Source organism: Haematobia irritans, chromosome 4 (genome assembly GCF_050003625.1).
Source record: "Haematobia irritans isolate KBUSLIRL chromosome 4, ASM5000362v1, whole genome shotgun sequence".
Taxonomy (NCBI): Eukaryota; Metazoa; Arthropoda; class Insecta; order Diptera; family Muscidae; genus Haematobia; species Haematobia irritans.
This window is the reverse complement of record NC_134400.1, coordinates 26,357,076-26,383,140: the sequence shown is the minus strand read 5'-3', so window position 1 is coordinate 26,383,140 and position 26,065 is coordinate 26,357,076. Positions and strand designations below refer to the sequence as shown.

Genomic DNA, 26,065 nt, shown 5'->3' with positions numbered 1-26,065 from the left:
CTTTTCGACTAAGAAGTGGCGATTTTACAAGGAAAATGTTGGTATTTTGACCATTTTTGTCGAAATCAGAAAAACATATATATGGGAGCTATATCTAAATCTGAACCGATTTCAACCAAATTTGGCACGCATAGCAACAATGCTACTTCTACTCCCTGTGCAAAATTTCAACTAAATCGGAGTTAAAAATTGGCCTCTGTGGTCATATGAGTGTAAATCGGGCGAAAGCTATATATGGGAGATATATCTAAATCTGAACCAATTTCAACCAAATTTGGCACGCATAGCAACAATGCTATTTCTACTCCCTGTGCAAAATTTCAACTAAATCGGAGCAAAAAATTGGCCTCTGTGGTCATATGAGTGTAAATCGGGCGAAAGCTATATATGGGAGATATATCTAAATCTGAACCGATTTCAACCAAATTTGGCACGCATAGCTACAATGCTAATTCTACTCCCTGTGCAAAATTTCAACTAAATCGGAGCAAAAAATTGGCCTCTGTGGTCATATGAGTGTAAATCGGGCGAAAGCTATATATGGGAGCTATATCTAAATCTGAACCGATTTCAACCAAATTTAGCACGCAAAGCTACAATGCTAATTCTACTCCCTGTGCAAAATTTCAACCAAATTGGAGTAAAACTCTGGCTTCTGGGACCGTATTAGTCCATATCGGGCGAAAGATATATATGGGAGCTATATCTAAATCTGAACCGATTTCAATAAAATTAGGCACACTTGACTATAGTGCTAATTGTTCTTCTTGTGCAAAATTCTAGGCAATTTAGGGTAAAACTCTGGCTTCTGGGGCCATATAAGTCCATATCGGACGAAATATATATATGGAAGCTATATCTAAATCTGAACCGATTTCTTCCAAAATCAATAGGGATCTATTCTGAGCCAAAACACATACTTGTGCCAAATTTGAAGTCGATTGGACTAAAACTGCGACCTAGACTTTGATTACAAAATGTGTTCACGGACAGACGGACAGACGGACATCGCTATATCGACTCAGGAGCCCACCCTGAGCATTTTTGCCAAAGACACCATGTGTCTATCTCGTCTCCTTCTGGGTGTTGCAAACATATGCACTAACTTATAATACCCTGTTCTACAGTGTGGAGCAGGGTATAAAAATTGCGAATGTTTGAAAATCGTTGAGGTCACATGTTTCAGACAAGCGTTATAATGCATTAAAAATCATAATTTTCATACCCACCACCATAGAATGGTGACGGGGGTATAAGTTTGTCATTCCGTTTGTAACACATCGAAATATCGATTTCCGACTATATAAAGTATATATATTCTTGATCAGGGAGAAATTCTAAGACGATATAACGATGTCCGTCTGTCTGTTTGTTGTAATCACGCTACAGTCTTCAATAATGAAGCAATCGTGCTGAAATTTTGCACAAACTCGTCTTTTGTCTGCAGGCAGGTCAAGTTCGAAGATGGGCTATATCGGTCCAGGGTTTGATATAGTCCCCATATAAAACGACCTCCCGATTTGGGGTCTTGGGCTTATAGAAACCGTAGTTTTTATCCAATTTGTCTGAAATTGGAAATCTAGATGTATTTTAGGACCATAAAGAGGTGTGCCGAAAATGGTGAGTATCGGTCCATATTTTGGTATAGCCCCCATATAGACCGATTTCGCGATTTTACTTCTTGGGCTTCTAGAATCCGAAGTTTTTATCCTATTTGCCTGAAATTGGAAATCTAGGGGTATTTTCGGGTCATAAAGAGGTGTGCCGAAAACGGTGAGTATCGGTCCATATTTTAGTATAGCCCCCATAAGAACGATCTCCCAATTTAACTCCTTGGGTTTCTAGAAACCGTAGTTTTTATCTGATTTGCCTGAAATTGTAAATATTCTGGTATTTTAGGCTCACAAAAACGTGTATCGGATTAAGTTTTTATCGGTCCATTTGGTAATGCCTCCATATAGACCGACTTCACTTCTTGAGGGTGTAGAAGGCGCACTGATCATGAAAATTGCTTGAAACTCAATGTAAAATTTCCAGATTTTACTTCTACAGATTTAAGATTTCAAATCAAGACGTTATTTTATAATTTTCTTGCACACTTACAAGAGATGTTAATGTCTAAAACTCAAACAAAAATGGTTCTTATAAATCCAGAATCTGATATAGTCCGTGTTGGTCATATCATTCATCAATATTTGGATATGCGGAAGCTCTGTGCAAAATGGGTGCCGCGCGAGCTCACATTTGACCAAAAACAACAACGTGTTGATGATTCTGAGCGGTGTTTGCAGCTGTTAACTCGTAATACACCTGAATTTTTCCGTCGATATGTGACAATGGATGAAACATGGCTCCATCACTACACTCCTGAGTCCAATCGACAGTCGGCTGAGTGGATAGCGACCGGTGAACCATCGCCGAAGCGTGGAAAGACTCAAAAGTCCGCTGGCAAAGTAATGGCCTCTGTTTTTTGGGATGCGCATGGAATAATTTTTATCGATTATCTTGAGAAGGGGAAAACCCATCAACAGTGACTATTATATGGCCTTGCATACACAAGGTCGTGGGTTCGATTCCTGCTACGACCGAACACCAAAAAGTTTTTCAGCGGTGGATTATCCCACCTCAGTAATGCTGGTGACATTTCTGAGGGTTTCAAAGCTTCTCTAAGTGGTTTCACTGGAATGTGGAACGCCGTTCGGACTCGGCTATAAAAAGGAGGTCCCTTATCATTGAGCTTAACATGGAATCGGGCAGCACTCAGTGATAAGAGAGAAGTTCACCACTGTGGTATCACAATGGACTGAATAGTCTAAGTGAGCCTGATACATCTGTCTGCCACATAACCTAACCTAACCTAACCATTATATGGCGTTATTGGAGCGTTTGAAGGTCGAAATCGCGGCAAAACGGCCCCATATGAAGAAGAAAAAAGTGTTGTTCCACCAAGACAACGCACCGTGCCACAAGTCATTGAGAACGATGACAAAAATTCATGAATTGGGCTTCGAATTGCTCCCCCACCAACCGTATTCTCCAGATCTGGCCTCCAGCGACTTTTTCTTGTTCTCAGACCTCAAAAGGATGCTCGCAGGGAAAAAATTTGGCTGCAATGAAGAGGTGGTCGCCGAAACTGAGGCCTATTTTGAGGCAAAACCGAAGGAGTACTACCAAAATGGTATCAAAAAATTGGAAGGTCGTTATAATCGTTGTATCGCCTTTGAAGGGATCTATGTTGAATAATAAAAACGATTTTTTACAAAAAAATGTGTTTTTCCTTGTTAGACCGGGGACTTATCAGCCAACCTGTTATATGATTATGGACTAATATGGACCACTTTTGGTATGGTTGTTAAATATCATATAATACCACCACGTACCGAATTTCAACCAGATCGGATGAATTTTGCTTCTCCAAAAGGGACCGGAGGTCAAATCTGGGGATCGGTTTATATGGGGACTATATATAATTATGGACCGATTTCGACCAATTTTTGCATGGGTGTTTGAGGCCATATATTAACACCACGTACCAAATATCAACTGCATCAGATGAAATTTGGTCTTCCAAGAGGCTCCGGAAGACCATATATATATATAAAGGGTGATTCTTTTTAGGTTAGGATTTTCATGCATTAGTATTTGACAGATCACGTGGGATTTCAGACATGGTGTCAAAGAGAAAGATGCTCAGTATGCTTTGACATTTCATCATGAATAGACTTACTAACGAGCAACGCTTGCAAATCATTGAATTTTATTACCAAAATCAGTGTTCGGTTCGAAATGTGTTTCGCGCTTTACGTCCGATTTATGGTCTACATAATCGACCAAGTGAGCAAACAATTAATGCGATTGTGACCAAGTTTCGCACTCAGTTTACTTTATTGGACATTAAACCAACCACACGAATGCGTACAGTGCGTACAGAAGAGAATATTGCGTCTGTTTCTGAGAGTGTTGCTGAAGACCGTGAAATGTCGATTCGTCGCCGTTCGCAGCAATTGGGTTTGTGTTATTCGACCACATGGAAGATTTTACGCAAAGATCTTGGTGTAAAACCGTATAAAATACAGCTCGTGCAAGAACTGAAGCCGAACGATCTGCCACAACGTCGAATTTTCAGTGAATGGGCCCTAGAAAAGTTGGCAGAAAATCCGCTTTTTTATCGACAAATTTTGTTCAGCAATGAGGCTCATTTCTGGTTGAATGGCTACGTAAATAAGCAAAATTGCCGCATTTGGAGTGAAGAGCAACCAGAAGCCGTTCAAGAACTGCCCATGCATCCCGAAAAATGCACTGTTTGGTGTGGTTTGTACGCTGGTGGAATCATTGGACCGTATTTTTTCAAAGATGCTGTTGGACGCAACGTTACGGTGAATGGCGATCGCTATCGTTCGATGCTAACAAACTTTTTGTTGCCAAAAATGGAAGAACTGAACTTGGTTGACATGTGGTTTCAACAAGATGGCGCTACATGCCACACAGCTCGCGATTCTATGGCCATTTTGAGGGAAAACTTCGGAGAACAATTCATCTCAAGAAATGGACCGGTAAGTTGGCCACCAAGATCATGCGATTTGACGCCTTTAGACTATTTTTTGTGGGGCTACGTCAAGTCTAAAGTCTACAGAAATAAGCCAGCGACTATTCCAGCTTTGGAAGACAACATTTCCGAAGAAATTCGGGCTATTCCGGCCGAAATGCTCGAAAAAGTTGCCCAAAATTGGACTTTCCGAATGGACCACCTAAGACGCAGCCGCGGTCAACATTTAAATGAAATTATCTTCAAAAAGTAAATGTCATGGACCAATCTAACGTTTCAAATAAAGAACCGATGAGATTTTGCAAATTTTATGCGTTTTTTTTTAAAAAAAAGTTATCAAGCTCTTAACAAATCACCCTTTATATATATATATATATATATATATATATATATATATATATATATATATATATATATATATATATATATATATATATATATATATATATATATATATATATATATATATATATATATATATATATATATATATATATATATATATATATATATATATATATATATATATATATATATATATATATATATATATATATATATAAAATTTTTAGTTCGCACCAACAAGGGAAAATTGCCAAAATTTCCTTTCTTTAGAGAATTTTATTAAAATTTTATTTTTATAGAAAGTATTGTCAAAATTTTGTTCCTAGAGAAAATTTTGTCGCAATTCATTCCTATAGAAAGTTTTGTCAAATTTTATTCCTATAGACAATTTTGGAAAAATTTTATTCCTAGAGAAAATTTTGGAAAAATTTTATACCTACACTGAAAAAATTATTTATGTGATATTAAAGATTTACAAAGATTTACCAATTATTAAGGACAATGGAATTTTAATTCAAATAAAGTTTATAAACTTTGCTTCAAAATTTTTTTCATTAAATTTAGGACACAAATTTTGTAAATGTGTGTCCCTCTATTAAAGTCGCATGTCTTTGAACTAAAGGAAATTGTCGTAAAAATAAAGTGATGCATTTTTGATTTAAAGAAATCGTCCTTAAATTAACTGAATATTGAATCTTTAGATGTAAGATAAGAATGTTTCATATATAGGCTAAGACTTATTTTAAGGATTAAGAATCTTTGGTTTAAAGTTATTTTGGAATTAAAAAAAAAATATTTTGAAGTATCCGTTTTAATTTGGACTTTTAAACTGGCATTTATTTGCACCTGAATAGCTTTATTAATTAACCGCGAAAAGTGAATGAACATTCGATAAGTGTCATCTGTATCATAATTTTAATTTTATTGGACCTACACTGGAAAAAAACGGTGTACCCACCAGGAAGAAAACTTTTGGTTAATTTTAGAAAATTTTAACTAAATAGTATTACAAACGCTGGCATCACGCCGATATCACAAAAATAAGTAAATATTTTTCGACAAATTCAAGATGATATATTAGACGTAATTAATTTTTTTTTGTTCACATGTTAAAGAAAATTTTGTGTTCAAAATTGCAAGAATGTCTTTAGTGACATACGAAGTTCACGATGGACACATTTGTAGTAAAAGTTACAAGTTTAAAGTAATAGTGAACTATTTTGTGAGAAATACGAATTTAGTAAATCTTTATGCTTAATTTGTGTATAATTTTTCCCCGTTTTTTAGTTAATTTAACTAATATAGGAAGCAAATTTTATTTTTTCGCTTTCTCAGCTTTTTTTCTTCATATGCTATCAAAGACCTTTAAAAACGAGTTAACGGCAACTTTATTTTCCAAATTAAGACTCGACTTCCAGTAGAAATTATACTATGTTTGAAGTAAAAAACTTCTTTAAAATAAAGTTTTGAAAAACATGTCCTATATTTGAACGATTTTTTGCTTTGTAGTCAAGATGCAAAAAGACAACAAATTTAAAGACAATTTCATTAAATTTAAAGAATTTTTCTGAATTATTAAAGTCAAGTTGACCTTAGCCTATAAATTTTTTCTTTCATGTTAAGATACCCATTTTTAAATCAAATCACTTAATTATAAGAACAATACGACTTCATTGAAAAGTTTATAGACTTTTGGACAAGGAAAATAACTTTATTTTAGAGAAATGCGTCTTCTATGCTAAGCAAAATTTGCATTCGTATTTTAAAGACATGAAATCTTTGACATCATGACAATATTTTTTTCAGTGCAGTTTAAATTTTTGAAAAGTCACAGGTCGAAAACCTATATTGTTTGCAACTACTTTTTCTGTTTATTTTCATAATTTATTATGATTGTAAATATATAAATAAATAAATTGTAAAAGTCAGCATTCGGCTTTTGCGATTTCGATTCAACTTAAATTTTCGATTTTGTCGATAAAGTTGGATTTTTTGGGTGTAACCACATCAAAAAAATCAAAAATCTATTAGACGATTAAGATTGAAGATTACCGAAAAGACGACTTGTTTTGGCAAAAAATCGAATAGTGGATTTTCGACTTTTGTATTCCTAATTCAGCCGTTTCCGAGCTTATGATTATTAATAAAAAAAATATTAATCTCAGTCCAATAGAACTACTAAGTTATCCTGATATGAAAGGATCTGAAAACAAAAACTTACTCACAGGATCATCTTTCAGTCCTCAATAATTTCGCTATTTGTTTTTCAAAATTTGTCAGTCGTGACAGATCCGTCTCCTCCATAAATAAAACCAAAAAAGCTTAGCAAACATAAATGGAATGTACAGGTGACATTGCTAAAAAGTTGTTTGTTTATCGCTAGAAAAGTAATAACCAAATGTTTTCCTTCATACCCTCTCATACATCCTTGTCTAGGCATGAGTACATTTTCCCATTGACATCGGCACTCATGGTGGCTGTTTGAAAATAAAAGTGGGTTTGTACACAGTTTGTGAATGAGATGGAGGTTCACGGTTTTCAAGTTCATGTATGCCAGTCGAAAATAATCAATATTTTTTGTAAAAATTGTTTCTGTTTTTTATTTCGCTTTTAGCCAAAGTGAGACTTTTTCAAGGTACATAGCGAAGGGCAAGGTTTTAAAGGTTCAAATGCTAGGATAGCAATATAAATAGATAATAAATAGCCGTGAAAGGCAATACATTCAGATGATGGGCAAAATTTGAAAAAGAGAATAAAAATAATTTAACGAAATTTATATTTAAATTACAATTTTATGTTTTTAGCTTTTAGTTTTTATACACTGCGCCACACTGTGGAACAGGGTATTATAAGTTAGTGCATAAGTTTGTAACACCCAGAAGGAGACGTGATAGACACATGGTGTCTTTGGCAATAATGTTCAGGGTGGGTCCCTGAGTCGATGTAGCCATGTCCGTCTGTCTGTGAACACATTTTTGTGATCAAAGTCTAGGTCGCAGTTTAAGTCCAATCGCCTTCAAATTTGGCACAAGTTCCTGTTTTGGGTCAGAATAGAAGCCAGAGTTTTACCCTGATTTGCTTGAAATTTTGCACAAACATAACACTTGGTCGTATAGTCAAGTGTGCAAAATTTGAATGAAATCGGTTCAGATTTAGATATAGCTCCCATATATATCTTTCGCCCGATTTAAACTCATATGACCACAGAGGCCAATTTTTTACTCCGATTTAGTTGAAATTTTGCACAGGGAGTAGAATTAGCATTGTAGCTACGCGTGCCCAATTTGGTTGAAATCGTTTCAGATTTAGATATAGCTCCCATATATATCTTTCGCCCGATATGGACTAATATGGTCCTAGAAGTCAGAGTTTTGGCCCAATTTGTTTGAAATTTTGCACTAGGAGTACAATTAGTAGTGCAGTTAAGTGTGCAAAATTTGATTAAAATCGGGTCAGATTTAGATATAGCTCCCATATATATCTTTCGCCCGATATGGACTAATATGGTCCTAAAAGCCAGAGTTTTGGCCCAATTTGGTTGAAATTTTGCACAGGGTGTAGATTTAGCATTGTAGCTATGTGTGCCAAATTTGATTGAAATCGGTTCAGATTTATATATAGCTCACATATATAGCTTTCGCCCGATTTACACTCATATGACCACAGAGGCCAATTTTTTACTCCGATTTAGTTGAAATTTTGCACAGGGAGTAGAATTAGCATTGTTGCTATGCGTGCCCAATTTGGTTGAAATCGGTTCAGATTTAGATATAGCTCCCATATATATCTTTCGCCCGATAAGGACTAATATGGTCCTAGAAGTCAGAGTTTTGGCCCAATTTGTTTGAAATTTTGCACAGGGAGTAGATTTAGCATTGTAGCTATGCGTGCCAAATTTGATTGAAATCGGTTCAGATTTATATATAGCTCCCATATATAGCTTTCGCCCGATTTACACTCATATGACCACAGAGGCCAATTTTTTACTCCGATTTAGTTGAAATTTTGCACAGGGAGTAGAATTAACATTGTAGCTATGCGTGCCCAATTTGGTTGAAATCGGTTCAGATTTAGATATAGCTCCCATATATATGTTTTTCTGATTTCGACAAAAATGGTCAAAATACCAACATTTTTCTTGTAAAATCGCCACTGCTTAGTCGAAAAGTTGTAAAAATGGCTCTAATTTTCTTAAACTCGTAATACATATATATCGAGCGATAAATCATAAATAAACTTTTGCGAAGTTTCCTTAAAATTGCTTCAGATTTAAATGTTTCCCATATTTATACCCTGCTCCACACTGTGGAACAGGGTATTATAAGTTAGTGCATATGTTTGCAACACCCAGAAGGAGACGAGATAGACACATGGTGTCTTTGGCAAAAATGCTCAGGGTGGGTTCCTGAGTCGATATAGCGATGTCCGTCTGTCCGTCTGTCCGTCTGTCCGTGAACACATTTTTGTAATCAAAGTCTAGGTCGCAGTTTTAGTCCAATCGACTTCAAATTTGGCACAAGTATGTGTTTTGGCTCAGAATAGATCCCTATTGATTTTGGAAGAAATCGGTTCAGATTTAGATATAGCTCCCATATATATATTTCGCCCGATATGGACTTATATGGCCCCAGAAGCCAGAGTTTTGCCCTAATTTGCTTAAAATTTTGCACAAGAAGAACAATTAGTACTATAGTCAAGTGTGCCAAATTTTATTGAAATCGGTTCAGATTTAGATATAGCTCCCATATATATCTTTCGCCCGATATGGACTAATATGGTCCTACAAGCTAAAGTTTTGACCCCATTTGGTTGAAATTTTGCACAGGGAGTAGATTTAGCATTCTAGCTATGCGTGCTAAATTTCATTGAAATCGGTTTAGATTTATATATAGCTCCCATATATAGCTTTCGACCGATTTACACTCATATGACCACAGAGGCCAATTTTTTGCTCCGATTTAGTTGAAATTTTGCACAAGGAGTAGATTTAGCATTGTAGCTATGTGTGTCAAATTTGGTTGAAATCGATTCAGATTTAGATATAGCTCCCATGTATATCTTTCGCCCGATATGCACTTATATGGACCCAGAAGACAGAGTTTTATCTCGATTAGCTTGAAATTTTGCACAAGGAGCACAATTAGTAGTATAGTCATATGTGCCAAATTTGATTGAAATCGGTTCAGATGTAGATATAGCTTCCATATATATTTTTCGCCCGATATGGACTTATATGGCCCAGAAGCCTGAGTTTTGGCCCAATTTGGTTGAAATTTTGCACAGGGAGTAGATTTAGCATTCTAGCTATGCGTGCCAAATTTGGTTGAAATCGGTTAAGATTTAGATATAGCTCCCATATATATGTTTTTCTGATTTCGACAAAAATGGTCAAAATACCAACATTTTCCTTGTAAAATCGCCACTGCTTAGTCGAAAAGTTGTAAAACTCACTCTAATTTTCCTAAATTTGTAATACATATATATCGAGCGATAAATCATAAATAAACTTTTGCGAAGTTTCCTTAAAATTGCTTCAGATTTAAATGTTTCCCATATTTTTTTACTAAAATTGTGTTCCACCCTAGTGCATTAGCCAACTTAAATTTTGAGTCTATAGATTTTGTAAAAGTCTATCAAATTCTGTCCAAATCAAGTGATATTTAAATGTATGTATTTGGGGCGAACCTTTATATAGCACCCAACACATTTGACGGATGTGATATGGTATCGAAAATTTAGATCTACAAAGTGGTGCAGGGTATAATATAGTCGGTCCCGCCCGACTTTAGACTTTCCTTACTTGTTTTTTTACTAACATTGTGTTCCACCCTAGTGCATTAGCCGACTTAAATTTTGAGTCTATAGATTTTGTAGAAGTCTATCAAATTCTGTACAGATCGAGTGATATTTAAATGTATGTATTTGGGACAAACCTTTATACAGTATGTCAAGAAAGTCTTTTGACATTGCCAAATATTTCAAATTCCAGAAATAATTGAAGTAAAAATATTTTTTTTGCAGCAATACTGTGTATATATGTATACATTGCAAAACACATAATAAAATATTTTTTAAAATCTCATTATATTTAATTTTGGAACAAAGCATAATTTTTATCCTATTGTCAAAATACTTTCTTGACATACTGTATATAGCCCCCAACACATTTGACGGATGTGATATGGTATCGAAAATTTAGATCTCCAAAGTGGTGCAGGGTATAATATAGTCGGTCCCGCCCGACTTTAGACTTTCCTTACTTGTTCTTTGTTTTTCTGAAAACTGTGGTATGTTCATGTTTCAATTTCTGCTATTTAAACGTTTCTCATTTCATTTTATGGTTTTAACACTACTATTTAGTTTCGATTTTCCTACATATTTACTCATTCGTATTTGTGTTTACTCATTTTTGTAGCTTTTCGGTGAAATTGTGATGTTGGCAAGTGCATCCGTTTCCGGTTTATACTATCGCATTATGTCAGATGCTGCCCACACACGCACTGTCGATGGAACACGAACTGGCATTGAGCAACGTGTGAAACTTGAATGTGAACGTGAGCAACAAGAACAACTATTGTTGAGTGTAATACCCGCATATATTGCAGCTGAGGTGAGTAAACATTTCCTTGGTTAACGACAAAAATATTTCAGAGCACTAGCCACGTATCAATAGGATGAAATCCACATAAATAGGATACTACACTGCAAAAAATTAAGCTTTCACAAGTAAAAACGATTTTTTTAAATTATTTTAATAATTTTGATAAAGTATTGACCTAAAGATATGAAGTATTGACCTAAGGATATTCTCTCACTTTTTTATTTACAGGTCAAACGCAGTATAATGCTGAAAATGGCAGATGCCTGCCAACGTGCTGGTGGTCAAACCAACTCATCTGCCACTCGTTTCCATGAATTACATGTACAACGCCATAATAATGTCTCCATTTTATATGCTGATATTGTGAATTTTACACCGCTATCGGAACAATTGACTGCTAGTGATTTGGTGAAAACTTTGAATGATCTATTCGGAAGATTTGATCAAATTGCACAGGTATGAAATTAGAAAATAACAATTACGCAACTTGCCAAACACAAACAAAAACGACCACACCTAAACTTATCTAACCTAATCAATTGGTGTCAGGTCTGGACCGGAAATTTTTATTTCTATAGAAAATTTGGTTAGAATTTGCTTTTCTATAGAAAATTTTGTCAAAATTTTATTTGTATAGAAAATTTATCAAAATTTTATTTCTAAAATTAAATTAAATTTGTTTTTCTATAGAAAGTTTTGTCAAAATTTTATTCCTATAAATAATCTTGTCAAAATTTTTGTTCTATAGAAATTTTTCTCAAAATTTTATTTCTTTAGACAATTTTGCCAAAATTTTATTTCTATAAAGAATTTTGTTAAAATTAGTTTTTCTATAGAAAATTTTGTCAAAATTTTGTTTCTATAAAAAATTTTGTCACAATTTTATTTCTATAGAAATTTTTCTCAAAATTTTAATTCTTTAGACAATTTTGTTAAAATTTGTTTTTCTATAAAAAATTTTGTCAAAATTTTATTTCTATCGAAATTTTTCTCAAAATTTTATTTCCATAAATAATTTTCTCAAAATTTTATTTCTATAGAAAATTTTGTTAAAATTTTATTTCTATAGAAAATTTTGTCAACATTTTATTTCAATAGAAAATTTTGTTAAAATTTGTTTTTCTATAGGAATTTTTGTCAAAATTTTGTTTCTATAAAAAATTTTGTCAAAATTTTATTTCTATCGAAATTTTTTTTCAAAATTTTATTTCTTTAGACAATTTTGCCAAAATTTTATTTCTATAAAGAATTTAGTCAAAATTTTATTTCAATAGAAAATTTTGTTAAAATTTGTTTTTCTATAGAAAATTTTGTCAAAATTTTGTTTCTATAAAAAATTTTGTCAAAATTTTATTTCTATAGAAATTTTTCTCAAAATTTTATTTTTTAGACAATTTTGCCAAAATTTTATTTCCATTGATAATTTTCTCCAAATTTTATTTCTATAGAAAACTTAGTCAAAATTTTATATCTATAGAAAATTTTGTTAAAATTTGTTTTTCTATAGAAAATTTTCCCCAAATTTTATTTCTATAGAAAATTTTGTCAAAATTTTGTTTGTATGGAAAATTTATCAAAATTTTATTTCTACAAAAAATGTTGTCAAAATTTTATTATACCCCCCACCATAGGATGGGGGGTATATTAACTTTGTCATTCCGTTTGTAACACATCGAAATATTGCTCTAAGACCCCACAAAGTATATATTCTGGGTCGTGGTGAAATTCTGAGTCGATCTGAGCATGTCCGTCCGTCCGACCGTCTGTTGAAATCACGCTAACTTCCGAACGAAACAAGCTGTCGTCTTGAAACTTGGCACAAGTAGTTGCTATTGATGTAGGTTGGATGGTATTGCAAATGGGCCATATCGGTCCACTTTTACGTATAGCCCCCATATAAACGGACCCCCAAATTTAGCTTGCGATTGCTCTAAGAGAAGCAAATTTCATCCGATCCGGCTGAAATTTGGTACATGGTGTTACTATATGGTCTCTAACAACCATGCAAAAATAGGTCCACATCGGTTCATAATTATATATAGCCCCCATATAAACCGATCCCCAGATTTGGCTTGCAGAGCCTCTAAGAGCAACAATTTTCATCCGATCCGGCTGAAATTTGGTACATGGTGTTAGTATATGGTCTCTAACAACCATGCAAAAATTGGTTCACATCGGTCCATAAGTATATATAGCCCCCATATAAACCGATCCCCCGATTTGGCTTGCGGAGCCTCTAAGAGAAGCAAATTTCATCCGATCCGACTTAAATTTGGTACATGGTGTTAGTATATGGTCTCTAACAACCATGCAAAAATTGGTCCATATCGGTCCATAATTACATATAGCCCCCATACAAACCGATCACCAGATTTGACCTCCGGAGCCTCTTGGAAGACCAAAATTCATCTGATTCAGTTGAAATTTGGTACGTGATGTTAATATATGGCCTCAAACACCCATGCAAAAATTGGTCGATATCGGTCCATAATTATATATAGATCCCATATAAACCGATACCCAGATTTGACCTCCGGCGCCTTTTGGAGAAGCAAAATTCATCCGATATGGTTGAAAAATTTATCAAAATTTTATTCCTAGAATTTGCTTTTCTATAGAAAATTTTGTCAAAATTTTGTTTCTATAACAAATTGTGTCAAAATTTTATTTCTATATGAAATTTAGTTAAAATTTTATATCTATAGAAAATTTTGTCAAAATTTTATTTGTATAGAAAATTTATTTCTAAAATTAAATTAAATTTGTTTTTCTATAGAAAATTTTGTCAAAATTTTATTTCTATAAATAATCTTGTCAAAATTTTTTTTCTCTAGAAATTTTTCTCAAAATTTTATTTCTTTAGACAATTTTGTTAAAATTTGTTTTTCTATAGAAAATTTTGTCAAAATTTTGTTTCTATAAAAAAGTTTGTCAAAATTTTATTTCTATCGAAATTTTTCTCAAAATTTTATTTCCATTGATAATTTTCTCAAAATTTTATTTCTATAGAAAATTTTGTTAAAATTTTATTTCTATAAAGAATTTTGTCAACATTTTATTTCTATAGAAAATTTAGTCAAAATTTTATTTCTGTAGAAATTTTTGTTAAAATTTGTTTTTCTATTGAAAATTTTGTCAAAATTTTGTTTCTATAAAAAATTTTGTCAAAATTTTATTTCTATAGAAATTTTTCTCAAAATTTTATTTCTTTAGACAATTTTGCCAAAATTTTATTTCCATTGATAATTTTCTCCAAATGTTATTTCTATAGAAAACTTAGGGCGTTTTCGTTTCGCAAAAAATATGTTGCCTTGGTGTTGCACTACTTTTTCCATCATTATATTTTCGCCCAAATGATAGGTTTAGGTTTAGGTTTAGGTTATGTGGCAGCCCGATGTATCAGGCTCACTTAGACTATTCAGTCCATTGTGATACCACAGTGGTGAACTTCTCTCTTATCACTGAGTGCTGCCCGATTCCATGTTAAACTCAATGACAAGGGACCTCCTTTTTATAGCCGAGTCCGAACGGCGTTCCACATTCTAGTGAAACCACTTAGAGAAGCTTTGAAACCCTCAGAAATGTCACCAGCATTACTGAGGTGGGATAATCCACCGCTGAAAAACTTTTTGGTGTTCGGTCGTAGCAGGAATCGAACCCACGACCTTGTGTATGCAAGGCGGGCATGCTAACCATTGCACCACGGTGGCTCCCCGCCCAAATGATAGTGCCAATCCAAAGTTATTGTTAATTCATAATATTGTGAGGGATACCGGATCCAAAATCGATGACAATGTCGTTCATATTTTGCAATCAATTTTGAGAATGTTGCACCTTTTTCCCCAATCGAAATCGCCATTAGTCAAAATTTTATTTCTATAGAAAATTTTGTCAAAATGTTATTTCTATAGAAAATTTTGTTAAAATTTGTTTTTCTATAGAAAATTTTCCCGAAATTTTATTTCTAAAGAAAATTTTCCCCACATTTTATTTCTATAGAAAATGTTGTCAAAATTTTATTTGTATGGAAAATTTATCAAAAAATTTATTTCTATAGAAAATGTTGTCAAAATATTATTTCTATATGAAATTTAGTCAAAATTTTATTTCTATAGAAAATTTTGTCAAAATTTTATTTGTATGGAAATTTATCAAAATTTTATTCCTAAAATTAAATTAAGTTTGTTTTTCTATAGAAAATTTTGTCAAAATTTTATTTCTATAAATATTTTTGTCAAAACTTTTGTTTCTTTAGAAAATTTTCTCAAAATTTTATTTCTTAAGACAATTTTGCCAAAATGTTATTTCTATAAAGAATTTTGTCAACATTTTATTTCTATAGAAAAATTTGTCAAAATTTTATTTCAATAGAAAATTTTGTTAAAATTTGTTTTTCTTTAGAAAATTTTATCAAAATTTTATTTCTATTGAAAATGTTGTCAAAATGTTATTTCTATATGAAATTTAGTCAAAATTTTATTTCTATAGAAAATTTTATTAAAATTTGTTTTTCTTAGAAAATATTGCCAAAATTTTATTTCTATAGAAAATTTTGTCAAAATTTTATTTGTATGGAAAATATTTCAAATTTTATTTCTATAGAAAATTTTGTCAACATTTTATTTCTATAGAAAATTTTGTCAAATTTTATTTCTATAGAATATTTTGTCAAAATTTTATTTCTATAGAAAATTTTATCAAAATTTTATTTCTAAAGAAAATGTCATCAAAATTTTAATTCTATAGAAAATTTTATCAAAATTTAATTCTATAGAAAATTTTCTTATTTTTATTTGTATAGAAAATGTTCTCAAAATTTTAGCTTTATAGAAAATTTTGTCAAGATTTTATTTCTATAGAAAATTTTCTCAAGAATTTTTGTTTATAAAAATTTTTGTCAAAATATTATTTCCTCAGAAAAAATTTTCAAAAATTTTTTTTTTTTTCAATAGAAAATTTTGTCAAAATTTTATTTTTATAGAAACTGTTGTCAAATTTTTATTTCTGTAGAAAGTTTTGTCTGTATATCTAAATTTTGTCACTTTCTTTAATTATTCTTTGACAGAAAAGTTGTGAAAAAATTTCTTACATTTTCAATTGAAATATTTTCAGGAAAATCACTGTTTGCGTATAAAAATTTTGGGCGACTGTTATTATTGTGTCTCTGGCCTGCCCATCTCAAGACCACAACATGCTTCGAATTGTGTCAATATGGGACTTCAAATGATTGATGCCATAAGGTAAGTGTAGTTCACCATTCGATGTGAAAGCTAAATTGAGAATATACCAACTAAGATTGCTTTATACTAAAATGTAAACATTTGAAACCTAATGTTTACATGTGAAGGTATAAGAACATGAATCAAATGCGTGTGTTGTGTGTGTGTCAATGGCATTGGTGTACTTAGCAAATGTAAACAAATTGTTATTGAATCCTGGCAGGCAGACATATAGATAGACAGGTCTAACATATTTGTTGTCGACAGACAACAAGGACATAAAAACACACATATATGTACACACACACACTAATCGTTTGTACCCGGTTACATGGTCTATATTCTGATCAATGACAGGACATTGATTAAAACCATAACAACAACAAGGCATACAATCCTAAGCAGAAGGATGAAGATAAAACAAACGCATGTTTAAATATTTACAGGTGTTAATGTTAACTCACACACATACATGAGAGTAAACTTACAAACCCTGTGGTTCTCAATCAAATGTACATGACTTTCTCATGTCTTGATAAAGAAATCCCAGTTTAATTCATATCCGTAAAGTCCATATAGGATTTCCACTTGACTTATTATTTATTTACATTTTAAGGATTTACGTATTTTAAGTCTATGCTGGTGATGAACATAAATATTTAAGACTTTGTCAAATCTTGGGATTAGTTTTAAAAATTTATTTTCAATTGTTTTGCGTTGTAAATTGAAATTGAAAATATTATCGATGGGAAAAGAGAGACCATGGAATTGATCCCACCTGCAGAGGCTAAAGATAAGTGTTAGAATCTAATTTGATAAACCAAATAATATAATTGATACGATTGATAACCGCATCTAAGATGTTATTGTTTCAAAGAAAAGAAATTTTTTCATTAACAGAAACAATATTTTGCCAGTTAACATAACAGGTTCTCTTAACGGGAGGTATACTAACTTTGTCATTCCGTTTGTACACAGAAAAAAATTCCGTAATTCCGTTAAACTAAAGGTAAATTTAATTTATTTTTATTGGAAAAAAATTATTTGCTAGTAGTTAAATTTTATTATATTTTTCGAAATTTTCCACAGCCTAATAAAATCTTACTTTTTTTTAAGTATGTCTCAAACATTTTATGAACTAAACGTGGGTATAAAGTTCAATGGCCGTACACACAAGTTAATTATGGGCTAAAGGTATAGAACAGTTTCGTACGATTCCCATAAATAGTAAGAATGAACTAGTGATGGTCATGATTTGGCGCCAATGATGTTCTTCTTTACTTTTAGTTCATTTTTCCTTCTATGAGAGGATGTAATTTAGTTCAATTTTGCTGGGAAAATATAAATGAATCGAAACATGAATATTTACAAAAATAAATTGTAGTTATTCTGACGAGAATTCAAAAAGATGTGACTGATACTCATAAAATTCAAAATGAACAAAAATTAAAGAAAGTCTTAACATAAAACAAGTATATACGGCCGTAAGTTCGGCCAGGCCGAAGCTTATGTACCCTCCACCATGGATTGCGTAGAAACTTCTACTGAAGACTGTCATCCACAATCGAATTACTAGGGTTGCGGTAACACTTGCCGATGGCAAGTTAGCGGCCACATACTAGCGCACTGCACCAAATTTTACCACGTACCAAATTTCAACCGGATCGGGTGAATTTTGCTCTTCCAAGGGGCTACGGAGTTCAAATCTTGGGATCGGTTTATATGGGGGCTACATATCATTATGGACCGATATAGACCAATTCCTGCATTGTTGTTAGCGGCCATATACTAGCGCAATGTACCAAATTTCACCACGTACAAAATTTCAAGCGGATCGGGTGAATTTTGCTCTTCCAAGGGGCTCCGGAGTTTAAATCTGGGGATCGGTTTATATGAGGGCTATATATAATTATGAACCGATGTGGACCAATTTCTGCATGGTTCTTATAGACCATATACTAACACCACGTACCAAATTTTAGCCTGATCGGATGAAATTTGCTTCTCTTAGAAGCTCCGCAAGCCAAATCGGGGGATCGGTTTATATGGGGGCTATATATAATTATGGACCGATGTGGACCACTTTTTACATGGTTGTTAGTGATCATATGCTGACTCCATGTACCAAATTTCAGACGGATCGGATGAAATTTGCTTCCCTTAGAGCCTCCGCAAGCCAAATCTGGGGATCGGTTTATATGGGGGCTATATATAATTATGGAATGATGTGGACCAATTTTTGCTTGCTTATTAGATACTATATACTAACACAATGTACTAAATTTCAGCCGGATCGGATGAAATTTTCTTCTCTTAAAGGCTCCACAAGCCCAATTTGCGGATACGTTTATATGGGGACTATATATAATTATGGACCGATATGAACCAATTTTTGCATGGTTGTTAGAGACCATATACTTGAACCATGTACCAAATTTCAGCCTGATCGGGTGAAATTTGCTTCTCTTAGAGGCTCCTCAAACCAAATCGGGGGATCGGTTTATATGGGGGCTATATATAATTAATGAGCAATGTGGACCAATTATTGCATATTTATTAGAGACCATATACTTACACCATGTACTAAATTTCAGCCGGATCGGATGAAATTTGCTTCTCTTAGAGGCTCCACAAGCCCAATTTACGGATCGGTTTATATGGGGACTATATATGGAGAAATGTTGGCTTGCGGAGCCTCTAAGAGAAGCAAATTTCATCCGATCCGGCTGAAATTTGGTACATGGTGTTAGTATATAGTATCTAATAAGCAAGCAAAAATTGGTCCACATCGGTCCATAATTATATATAGCCCCCATATAAACCGATCCCCAGATTTGGCTTGCGGAGGCTCTAAGAGAAGCAAATTTCATCCGATCCGTCTGAAATTTGGTACGTGGTGTTAGTATATGGTCTCTAAGAACCATGCAGAAATTGGCCCACATCGGTTCATACTTATATATAGCCCTCATATAAACCGATCCCCAGATTTAAACTCCGGAGCCCCTTGGAAGAGCAAAATTCACCCGATCCGGTTGAAATTTGGTACGTGGTGAAATTTGGTACATTGCGCTAGTATATGGCCGCTAACAACCATGCCAACATTTCTCCATATCGGTCTATAGTTAGATATAGCCGATACCAAAAATTATCTACCAAAATTTTATTACTATAGAAAATTTGGTGAAAATTTTATTAGTATAGAAAATTTTATCAAAATTTTATTACTATACAATATTTTGTCAAGATTTTATTTTTATAGAAAATTTTGTCAAAATTTTGTTACTATACAATATTTTGTCAAGATTTTATTTTTATAGACAATTTTGCCAAAATTTTAGTTCTATAGAAAATTTTGTCAAAAATTTATTGCTATACAAATTTTTTTCAAGATTTTATTTGTCTAGAAAATTTTGTCAAAATTTTATTTGTATAGAAAATTTTGTCAAAATTTTATTTGTATAGAAAATTTTGTCAAAATTTTATTTGTATAGAAAATTTTGTCAAAATTTTATTTGTATAGAAAATGTTGTCAAAATTTTATTTGTATAGAAAATTTTGTCAAAATTTTATTTGTATAGAAAATTTTGTCAAAATGTTATTGCTGTAGAAAATGTTATCAACATTTTATTTCTATAGAAAATTTTGTCAAACTGAATTATATACGTATTTACCCCCATTTTCATGAAGCTCCGTTAGTGCTATGTTAGCTTACGAACTTTTAAGCCGCATTATGAGCGTATCTGTCATCTTGCGTATATATTCCATATGCCAGTTAGGAACTTAACTGCTGAAAATTTTTGTTAAAGTTAACGGGAGAGAAGATATTTGCAATTTAATTTCTGTTAACTGGCAGTTAACGCCTAACGGGGCTACATGAAAATGGCCGTTAATCGGCTTTTTTTTTTGTTTAATATATACCCCGTATGGACTAACTTACAATTGAGGAGACGGTGTTAAGAAGTTTTAAGATACCTTGCCATCGGCACGTGTTACCGAAACCCAAGTAATTCGATTGTGGATGACAGTCTTTAGTACAAGTTTATATGCAATCCATGGTGGAGGGTACATAAAATTCGGCCTGGCCGAACTTACTGCCGTATATACTAGTTTTTTCTTCAAAATTTTAATGGGTAATCTTAACTTTTTTTGTTTCAAATAGATTAAAAGCAGAGTAAAATTAATAATCTGGGACAAATTATTCAAAATTTGTCAAAAAAAAATACTAAATCTAGAAAAATTGCGAATTTTTTCAAAAAATATTTGAGGTCAAATGTTTCAAACAAGCGTTAGAATCCATTAAAAATTATAAAAAATTATAGAAATTATTTATTTGGCAAAATATCACAAAATTTTTTAATTAACATCCAAAACACTGAATTCAGATCACACCCTAAAAAGTGATTCAAATTCAGCTGTTTAAATGGTAGACATCCGTCCTTTGACAAGCCCATATTAAATTCAATTTTGCCCCACTTCGGGATCCAAAAAGAACATGTTCACTACTTTGTTGGCGACGCTTTTTTTGCTGGGTATAGAACAGTTTCGTACGATTCCCATAAATAGTAAGAATGAACTAGTGATGGTCATGATTTGGCGCCAATGATGTTCTTCTTTACTTTTAGTTCATTTTTCCTTCTATGAGAGGATGTAATTTAGTTCAATTTTGCTGGGAAAATATAAATGAATCGAAACATGAATATTTACAAAAATAAATTGTAGTTATTCTGACGAGAATTCAAAAAGATGTGACTGATACTCATAAAATTCAAAATGAACAAAAATTAAAGAAAGTCTTAACATAAAACAAGTATATACGGCCGTAAGTTCGGCCAGGCCGAAGCTTATGTACCCTCCACCATGGATTGCGTAGAAACTTCTACTGAAGACTGTCATCCACAATCGAATTACTAGGGTTGCGGTAACACTTGCCGATGGCAAGTTAGCGGCCACATACTAGCGCACTGCACCAAATTTTACCACGTACCAAATTTCAACCGGATCGGGTGAATTTTGCTCTTCCAAGGGGCTACGGAGTTCAAATCTTGGGATCGGTTTATATGGGGGCTACATATCATTATGGACCGATATAGACCAATTCCTGCATTGTTGTCAGCGGCCATATACTAGCGCAATGTACCAAATTTCACCACGTACAAAATTTCAAGCGGATCGGGTGAATTTTGCTCTTCCAAGGGGCTCCGGAGTTTAAATCTGGGGATCGGTTTATATGAGGGCTATATATAATTATGAACCGATGTGGACCAATTTCTGCATGGTTCTTATAGACCATATACTAACACCACGTACCAAATTTTAGCCTGATCGGATGAAATTTGCTTCTCTTAGAAGCTCCGCAAGCCAAATCGGGGGATCGGTTTATATGGGGGCTATATATAATTATGGACCGATGTGGACCACTTTTTACATGGTTGTTAGTGATCATATGCTGACTCCATGTACCAAATTTCAGACGGATCGGATGAAATTTGCTTCCCTTAGAGCCTCCGCAAGCCAAATCTGGGGATCGGTTTATATGGGGGCTATATATAATTATGGACCGATGTGGACCAATTTTTGCTTGCTTATTAGATACTATATACTAACACCATGTACTAAATTTCAGCCGGATCGGATGAAATTTTCTTCTCTTAAAGGCTCCACAAGCCCAATTTGCGGATACGTTTATATGGGGACTATATATAATTATGGACCGATATGAACCAATTTTTGCATGGTTGTTAGAGACCATATACTTGAACCATGTACCAAATTTCAGCCTGATCGGGTGAAATTTGCTTCTCTTAGAGGCTCCTCAAACCAAATCGGGGGATCGGTTTATATGGGGGCTATATATAATTAATGAGCAATGTGGACCAATTATTGCATATTTATTAGAGACCATATACTTACACCATGTACTAAATTTCAGCCGGATCGGATGAAATTTGCTTCTCTTAGAGGCTCCACAAGCCCAATTTACGGATCGGTTTATATGGGGACTATATATGGAGAAATGTTGGCTTGCGGAGCCTCTAAGAGAAGCAAATTTCATCCGATCCGGCTGAAATTTGGTACATGGTGTTAGTATATAGTATCTAATAAGCAAGCAAAAATTGGTCCACATCGGTCCATAATTATATATAGCCCCCATATAAACCGATCCCCAGATTTGGCTTGCGGAGGCTCTAAGAGAAGCAAATTTCATCCGATCCGTCTGAAATTTGGTACGTGGTGTTAGTATATGGTCTCTAAGAACCATGCAGAAATTGGCCCACATCGGTTCATACTTATATATAGCCCTCATATAAACCGATCCCCAGATTTAAACTCCGGAGCCCCTTGGAAGAGCAAAATTCACCCGATCCGGTTGAAATTTGGTACGTGGTGAAATTTGGTACATTGCGCTAGTATATGGCCGCTAACAACCATGCCAACATTTCTCCATATCGGTCTATAGTTAGATATAGCCGATACCAAAAATTATCTACCAAAATTTTATTACTATAGAAAATTTGGTGAAAATTTTATTAGTATAGAAAATTTTATCAAAATTTTATTACTATACAATATTTTGTCAAGATTTTATTTTTATAGAAAATTTTGTCAAAATTTTGTTACTATACAATATTTTGTCAAGATTTTATTTTTATAGACAATTTTGCCAAAATTTTAGTTCTATAGAAAATTTTGTCAAAAATTTATTGCTATACAAATTTTTTTCAAGATTTTATTTGTCTAGAAAATTTTGTCAAAATTTTATTTGTATAGAAAATTTTGTCAAAATTTTATTTGTATAGAAAATTTTGTCAAAATTTTATTTGTATAGAAAATTTTGTCAAAATTTTATTTGTATAGAAAATGTTGTCAAAATTTTATTTGTATAGAAAATTTTGTCAAAATTTTATTTGTATAGAAAATTTTGTCAAAATGTTATTGCTGTAGAAAATGTTATCAACATTTTATTTCTATAGAAAATTTTGTCAAACTGAATTATATACGTATTTACCCCCATTTTCATGAAGCTCCGTTAGTGCTATGTTAGCTTACGAACTTTTAAGCCGCATTATGAGCGTATCTGTCATCTTGCGTATATATTCCATATGCCAGTTAGGAACTTAACTGCTGAAAATTTTTGTTAAAGTTAACGGGAGAGAAGATATTTGCAATTTAATTTAATTTAATAAATTTAAAAATTTATTTTCAATTGTTTTGCGTTGTAAATTGAAATTGAAAATATTATCGATGGGAAAAGAGAGACCATGGAATTGATCCCACCTGCAGAGGCTAAAGATAAGTGTTAGAATCTAATTTGATAAACCAAATAATATAATTGATACGATTGATAACCGCATCTAAGATGTTATTGTTTCAAAGAAAAGAAATTTTTTCATTAACAGAAACAATATTTTGCCAGTTAACATAACAGGTTCTCTTAACGGGAGGTATACTAACTTTGTCATTCCGTTTGTACACAGAAAAAAATTCCGTAATTCCGTTAAACTAAAGGTAAATTTAATTTATTTTTATTGGAAAAAAATTATTTGCTAGTAGTTAAATTTTATTATATTTTTCGAAATTTTCCACAGCCTAATAAAATCTTACTTTTTTTTAAGTATGTCTCAAACATTTTATGAACTAAACGTGGGTATAAAGTTCAATGGCCGTACACACAAGTTAATTATGGGCTAAAGGTATAGAACAGTTTCGTACGATTCCCATAAATAGTAAGAATGAACTAGTGATGGTCATGATTTGGCGCCAATGATGTTCTTCTTTACTTTTAGTTCATTTTTCCTTCTATGAGAGGATGTAATTTAGTTCAATTTTGCTGGGAAAATATAAATGAATCGAAACATGAATATTTACAAAAATAAATTGTAGTTATTCTGACGAGAATTCAAAAAGATGTGACTGATACTCATAAAATTCAAAATGAACAAAAATTAAAGAAAGTCTTAACATAAAACAAGTATATACGGCCGTAAGTTCGGCCAGGCCGAAGCTTATGTACCCTCCACCATGGATTGCGTAGAAACTTCTACTGAAGACTGTCATCCACAATCGAATTACTAGGGTTGCGGTAACACTTGCCGATGGCAAGTTAGCGGCCACATACTAGCGCACTGCACCAAATTTTACCACGTACCAAATTTCAACCGGATCGGGTGAATTTTGCTCTTCCAAGGGGCTACGGAGTTCAAATCTTGGGATCGGTTTATATGGGGGCTACATATCATTATGGACCGATATAGACCAATTCCTGCATTGTTGTTAGCGGCCATATACTAGCGCAATGTACCAAATTTCACCACGTACAAAATTTCAAGCGGATCGGGTGAATTTTGCTCTTCCAAGGGGCTCCGGAGTTTAAATCTGGGGATCGGTTTATATGAGGGCTATATATAATTATGAACCGATGTGGACCAATTTCTGCATGGTTCTTATAGACCATATACTAACACCACGTACCAAATTTTAGCCTGATCGGATGAAATTTGCTTCTCTTAGAAGCTCCGCAAGCCAAATCGGGGGATCGGTTTATATGGGGGCTATATATAATTATGGACCGATGTGGACCACTTTTTACATGGTTGTTAGTGATCATATGCTGACTCCATGTACCAAATTTCAGACGGATCGGATGAAATTTGCTTCCCTTAGAGCCTCCGCAAGCCAAATCTGGGGATCGGTTTATATGGGGGCTATATATAATTATGGAATGATGTGGACCAATTTTTGCTTGCTTATTAGATACTATATACTAACACAATGTACTAAATTTCAGCCGGATCGGATGAAATTTTCTTCTCTTAAAGGCTCCACAAGCCCAATTTGCGGATACGTTTATATGGGGACTATATATAATTATGGACCGATATGAACCAATTTTTGCATGGTTGTTAGAGACCATATACTTGAACCATGTACCAAATTTCAGCCTGATCGGGTGAAATTTGCTTCTCTTAGAGGCTCCTCAAACCAAATCGGGGGATCGGTTTATATGGGGGCTATATATAATTAATGAGCAATGTGGACCAATTATTGCATATTTATTAGAGACCATATACTTACACCATGTACTAAATTTCAGCCGGATCGGATGAAATTTGCTTCTCTTAGAGGCTCCACAAGCCCAATTTACGGATCGGTTTATATGGGGACTATATATGGAGAAATGTTGGCTTGCGGAGCCTCTAAGAGAAGCAAATTTCATCCGATCCGGCTGAAATTTGGTACATGGTGTTAGTATATAGTATCTAATAAGCAAGCAAAAATTGGTCCACATCGGTCCATAATTATATATAGCCCCCATATAAACCGATCCCCAGATTTGGCTTGCGGAGGCTCTAAGAG

The 26,065-nt window shown here is 33.2% G+C and overlaps 1 protein-coding gene across 2 annotated transcripts in view; it reads left to right on the top strand.

Annotated features, from left to right (window-relative positions):
• The window catches only part of Ac76E (adenylate cyclase type 2 Ac76E), a 327,480-nt gene that overhangs the window by 255,420 nt on the left and 45,995 nt on the right, over positions 1-26,065 (top strand). For both annotated transcript variants that reach the window (XM_075305180.1, XM_075305179.1), the window contains exons 7-9: positions 11,307-11,501; positions 11,721-11,948; positions 16,605-16,732. In XM_075305180.1, coding sequence (XP_075161295.1) covers positions 11,307-11,501; positions 11,721-11,948; positions 16,605-16,732 — 551 coding nt within the window. The remainder of the gene's footprint in view (positions 1-11,306; positions 11,502-11,720; positions 11,949-16,604; positions 16,733-26,065) is intronic.